The 6,000-nt window shown below is 35.2% G+C and overlaps 1 protein-coding gene across 4 annotated transcripts; it reads right to left on the bottom strand.

Annotated features, from left to right (window-relative positions):
• Positions 1-1,404: 1,404 nt before the first annotated feature.
• On the bottom strand, positions 1,405-4,573 carry LOC112522403. 4 transcript variants are annotated; one of them, XM_025131501.1, is made up of 5 exons: positions 4,485-4,573; positions 4,266-4,390; positions 2,789-3,747; positions 1,787-2,374; positions 1,405-1,698 (listed from the first exon to the last, which is right to left on the bottom strand). In XM_025131501.1, the coding sequence occupies exons 3-5, from the start codon at positions 3,713-3,715 to the stop codon at positions 1,669-1,671; spliced, it is 1,545 nt and encodes a 514-aa protein (XP_024987269.1). In that variant the 5' UTR covers positions 3,716-3,747; positions 4,266-4,390; positions 4,485-4,573; the 3' UTR covers positions 1,405-1,668. The 4 variants fall into 4 exon arrangements, with proteins under 4 accessions (XP_024987269.1, XP_024987270.1, XP_024987271.1 ...); XM_025131502.1 differs by having other exon boundaries at positions 4,266-4,311; positions 4,485-4,535; XM_025131503.1 differs by having other exon boundaries at positions 1,787-2,284; positions 4,266-4,566.
• Positions 4,574-6,000: the final 1,427 nt, after the last annotated feature.

Genomic DNA, 6,000 nt, shown 5'->3' on the forward strand with positions numbered 1-6,000 from the left:
TCATTCTTGTCCCATTGGAGGAACAAGAAAAAACCTCTTTTGTCTCATCTTGTCCCAGTTCTTGTTCCTATCCTATGTCACGCCAAACGTGGGACAATGAATTCTTGTTCTGTCCCATGCTGCGCCAAACAGAGGATAGTGAGTTTTGTCCCATTTTGTCCTGTCTTGTCCCATGTACCATACGCAGCCTGAATGATATGACATTAGACAAAACAAAAACTCGATGTCTCATGTTTGGTACAACATGAGACAAATACAATAACCGGGACAACGTGGGACAAAAAAAAATCTTTCTTGTTCCATCAAAATAGATGGAACAATATGAGATAAAAATAAGACAAAAACTAAAATATTACTAATCAAATCACGTATAACGTTAATTATAATATTAAAATATTCGACAAATTTAATAAAACATTGTTTATTTCTCCTAAACAATTGATTTCAATGTCTTTAATATTAATTCTCTCTAACAATACGCTCTATTCAAAGAAAAGAAATGGATAAGAAAGAGGGAAAATAAAGAAAAACAAAATAAATTTTTTTATTTGAAGGAAATAAAAAGAAATAAAATATTTTTTCACGTTCTTAGAACGTTCGAGAAAGAAAAGGAAAGTTGTCATTTTACCAATATATCCTATAAAAACATATATTTTAGAATGAAAGATTGGGTAGTTTTGTAATTCTAATAATCTTTTAAAGAGTTTTATTTTTTTTTACTTTTCTTCCATATTTAAGAAGAAATTTATCATTATTTTCCTTATGTTTCCCTTCTCTTATCTTTTAAAAATGTTTCAAGAACACGAGCTTTTTACTTTCCTCCTTTTTTTTCCTCTGTAAAAAAAGTTTCGAAAACACAGTGTTAGAGATTTCTCCAAATTTAAGGATTTTCACCATTTTTAGCATATACTATAGCATAGCGGTTAGAGCAAAAATATCTTTCAAAATTCTAATTTTTGTATTTTAGCATAGTCGTTGGAGATGCTTTTAATATTAAGAAAATAGATACGTTATTTCTACCAATGAGATTAAGGGGCCGTTTATCAAACACTTACACGGTAAGCGCTTACCGGCAAAATTTAACACTACCACTTACTTACCGGGTAAGACTTTAATCCACCAAAACGACATCGTATGCAACAATTTACCCGGTAAGCACTTACCATGGTAAGAGTCGTTCCCCTCACTTACCGGGTAAGACTCGTGGTCCTTGTCTCCCTCTTACTGGGTAAGATTTTTGGTCCTTATCATATTCATCCAGTAAGGTAATCTGACTTGGTAAACGTTTATTCGGCGAAACTTTTGGCAATCGGCTCCTAAATATTTATAGATTTTTCAAAAGTATTTTAAAATGATAAAAGGAAATTATAAAATATGTTAATAATAAATAAATATTAAGTAAAAAACCCCTCAAAACTCCCATCTTATTTTGAAGCTCTACAATGAACACTTGTTTATTCTTCTTCACCTTTTAATTACAAAGTGAAAAAATGATATGCCCACCAAAAACAAAACTAAACCTATCAACCCACTAAAAGAAAAAAGAAAAAAAGAAAAAAAAAAATCCCATTTTTATGATCACAAAGTCATTTGATCTGATGAACTTCCCAGCCAAAATGAAGAACATATATGCACAAAAGCAAGACTTCAAACAGCAAACCCTCCAAGCTACCTTTCTGGTATAGGAAGCAATGGTCCCTGAGAAAATACAAGACAAATATGATGATCATTGAACTCACTAGGCCACTTGATATACAAATCAGTCGAAAGAAATCAATCCGTTTACCTCTGAATGTCCTATCTGAGCGTTGGAGGACGGGTATTTAGGATTCCACCGGATAGCTGTGTTTTTGGACGACACAGAAGGCAACGTACGCCAAAGCCACGAGTCTGATGGTGATTTTGGCAGTGGAGGAGGAGCAGGGAGCTCGAAAACGCCATCTTGAGAGCCTTTCGAATCGTGATAACCATTTTTATCGTCAATCCATTCTTCAGGATCTTGATCCATATGTGTTTCCATTTTCATATCATCTTTCGGTTCATCATCTGCAACCATATCTGTATCATCTGCTTTGAACTTGGATTGCTCTTTTGGAGATCTGATCATGTGCACAGTATCCACATAAAGGGTCTTTTCAATCAAGACATCTTGGCCATCTGTTTCATTCTTGTTCTTCTCGTCAGCTAGTAATTCCTTAAAGCTAGTTGCGCGTTGCTTCTGTGTGCTTGAATTGTTTCTTTCAGGAACAGAAGATTGAGACCCTATGTTAGAAATCTCACATCCCTGCAAACGGTTGTAGATATTCTGGTTCGTGGTTTCAGGAACAGAAGATCTGTCGAATGATCTATGCTCATATACAGCAATCCTCGCAGGCTAAGATTAGAAGATTGAAACACTTAATTAGCAACAATTAGGGGCTGTTTACTTGCAGCTTAATGAGCATAATGGTTTGGACAGCTGATTCGTTCAGCCATACATAAACGTTTTCTTTTATGGCTTAATCGTTAAGCCATTAAGCCAAAATGGCTTTATGGAATAAGCCAAGACCCCTCATTTGTTCCCATTAAGCCACCTTACGCAAATTAATACCAGAAATGCCCCCAAAAATAACCCCATCCTCTCTCTTTGCCCCCCTTCAAACCCATTTGTCTCCCGTCCCTGGGCTGTTGGACAGACAAATTTATCCAGACACAACTTAACCATACATGGTTTAATGAAAAAAAGGTAAACAACCCTTTGTAGTTAAATAGAAACTGAAACATCAAAGAAAAAAATCCAAATAAATACCTCATTCTCAGTTTCGCTAAAAGAACTAATAGAAGAAGAGCTAGTAGCATGTGTCCTATTTGCTGTCCGAGTTCCTGAAACTGGATTTACATGACCAACGGAACCTTTTAAGCAAAAACGTGGAAGAAATCCGCAAAGTTTAGATGATATATTTCCATGTTCATCGTAATCATAATCACTATCTTCCTCTTCATTATTTTGACCGATATCCTGCAAAAAGTTAGGCCCGTATCTAAGCTGCACCTTCTTGTTGTCCATATTCGCTATTTTCTTCACCTCTAGTGGCTTCTCCTTCACAACGTTCTTTCTGTAAATATTTTGTGGTATTTCTGAAGCCATGGCTTTTGCAGCTGGTAGAAAACGACCCATCATGAAATTGCGAATCTTTGGATCTGCTGAAAGAATCCCAGATGGTTTAACGGCTGATTCAAGTCCGCTTACACCACTTGCACTACAATTATAGAAAGATGATTCACCCCGAGAAAGTGTATCAAGTGCATCCATAAATGCTTCATCCGTATCATCATCATCATCATCATTCCCAGATTCAGAACTTTCTTTCTTTGCTGATTTTGCACTTCCATATTCAGTAATAAATTCTTCAGTTATGTTATCTGAATCTTTCCTTTTTGGTTTCAAATCCCAACCTGGAGGAAGCTTTGGAAGACTCGGAGGGTTTTCTTCCGTTTGAATTTGTTTATCTGTTTCATCCTTCGGTCTTCCTGGACTGTGTTCCCACCCAAAAGGAACACTTCCCGTGTTCTTCATCGGTTTCGAGTTCAATTCTGTTTTACAAGATTCAACGACACGCATAGTTGGATGGTAAATTCTGGTTCTTCTACTTTCATTCTTCTTTGATGCAGTTATTGACGAAAACCGCCTCACAGACAGAAGTGGCTGATTAATGTTCAATTGCTTGTCCTCCATCAGAATTGGAAGCAATTTGAAACCAGAATTTGCTGCATAAAGATCATGGATACATTTAATTCTAAGCAGTAACTCAATGTCTAGATAACCATCATAAATCTTGAAACTAATACAAAAATCTTTCAAAGCATTGAAGAAAAGATAAAAGCAGTAAACAACTTCTTTCAGAAGTATCAAGAACATCTGGGATTCAAGAATCTTGAAACTGGAGCACTTCATTTCCAGCCATGGTCCATTTTTGCTATTTTTTGGGTTTGAGGGGATAAACCCTAAATCTTATGATCTCCATATTAATTTGCTATTCAAACAATTATCATTCGTAACAAGCAATCATCAACCAAAATACCCATATCCACTGATGCATGTAATTAGCAAAAATCTTCCCAATCAATATACCATGTTGATTTGAGCTTCAAAAATCAAGAACTACAAAACCCTTTTCAGACATGATAAGAGCTTCTTGAATCCCTTAAAACTTTCTCCTCCAAATAAAACAAAACCAATAATCAATCAAACCCCAGAAGTTATCGTTCATATAAGAAATAAATACCTTAAATTGGGGAGGATGATCTTGAAGGCTGAAGCGATGTATATGGCTGAATGAAGAGGTGATGATGGAGGGAAGAGAAGAAGAAACGAATGAATCATGCGGGTGATTAATAAACAGAGTATAATCTGAATGAATTAAGCAATAGAAGTGTAGAGTAATTAGGAAGATGAGTAGAAATTTTGGTGGTGAACTGGAGTGCGGTGTGTAGGTTGACTTCACCTTTTTATGGTCACTTACTTCGGATCATGTGTTTGATTATGACATCCATGGCATGGGAGGTATTTAGAGAGAGATTGCCTGCGGTTTCAGCTGTGTTTGTTTTAATTGTTACAGATCTCGCCCCACCTCTCATTTATGTTACTCAACCGCAACCCGTTTATAAATCATTTCTTTTTGCTAAGGGAATCATAATTACATTAATGTTAACACACACACACACAAATAAATAAATATATATATATATCATATATAGTTATAATTGACACAAATAAAGTAAATAATTTAATAATTTAATTTCTAAACATTATTATACAATTTTCATATACATAAACACATACATATATAATAGTACAAAATCTGAATGAAAAATTTAATATAATTGATGATAGTTTAAAATAATTCGATCAGTACAAAAAAAATTATGTTTTAATTGGTTTGGAAGATCATCATGAATTGGCAAAGGCAAGAGGACAAATGTTGTAACAACAATGATTGTGAATGCAGAGACAATGGTGATTGGTGGATGATAGTGGTTGTGAATGACGTGAAAATGGTGGATAGTGGTGGTGGAGGTCGACAACAGTAGAGTAGGTAGTTGTGGCCGATATGGTGGAGGCAGTGATGGTCGTGGACAGTGGTAGTTATGGTGATGGTGGTGGTGGCCAACAATACTAGACTACTAGTAATGGTAGTGGTGATTGAGGAGGACATAAAGATGCTAGTGGCAGTCGACAAAGATAAGATAGTTGTGGCCGATGTAGTGGATGTAGTAGACATGGTGGGCAGTGGTAGTGGTGGCAAACAGTGGTATTGATTAACATATTTTTGTTTTACAATGTGCTTGTTTCATATGTATTCGGTTCACGATATGAAACCTTTTTTACGTGTACCTTTTGTTTCACAGACACGCCAAAAAGTTTCATATACATGTGAAACAAATATATGTTAATCACTACATTGAATTCTAGTAATGGAAGAAAAAGATCATATGAAATAACACACAATGCACAACAACACAAGTTTTCAAAGATCTCACGAATTAATGAGTTCTCCAACAATGTAATACATACATACGTGAAGTTTACTCATGCAATACAATTTTTATTTCTTATCTCTCAATAGCGAAAGAATCTTCTGTTGGTTATCAATTTATGGAGTATTTATCGTATTAGTAAGAACCAATTATTGCCTTTGTCTTTGAACATGTTTATTAGTCGAGCACGAGTCAGTTTTATGTATTATTGTGAATGTCATATTAGTTACTCGCATCTGAATATGCCTGTGATTGAAATTTTAAAATATAGTTAAGAGATTGAATATATATATATATATATATATATAGAGAGAGAGAGAGAGAGAGAGAGAGAGGGAGGAAGACAGATATATACAGACCTTACCGCTGTAAGAACAAAAAGACTGGTTTTGAGAATAGGTGCTTGCAAGAAGCAAGTAGCAAACCCAAGTGGAGAAAACCCCCCAAGTAATGAATCAAAAGCAGCATAACTCAAGGCATTAA

This window comes from Cynara cardunculus, assembly GCF_001531365.2.
Source record: "Cynara cardunculus var. scolymus isolate 2C chromosome LG 12, CcrdV1, whole genome shotgun sequence".
Taxonomy (NCBI): domain Eukaryota; kingdom Viridiplantae; phylum Streptophyta; class Magnoliopsida; order Asterales; family Asteraceae; genus Cynara; species Cynara cardunculus.

What these genes read in the sequence shown, in the direction of transcription:
- LOC112522403 (XM_025131501.1), bottom strand. Translation starts at nt 3,715, where the DNA reads ATGGAGGACAAGCAATTGAACATTAATCAGCCACTTCTGTCTGTGAGG. An exon ending in TTAGCGAAACTGAGAATGAG is followed by an intron (nt 2,375 to 2,788) that starts GTATTTATTTGG and finishes TTCTAATCTTAG; the next exon opens with CCTGCGAGGATTGCTGTATA. An exon ending in CTCAGATAGGACATTCAGAG is followed by an intron (nt 1,699 to 1,786) that starts GTAAACGGATTG and finishes GTATTTTCTCAG; the next exon opens with GGACCATTGCTTCCTATACC.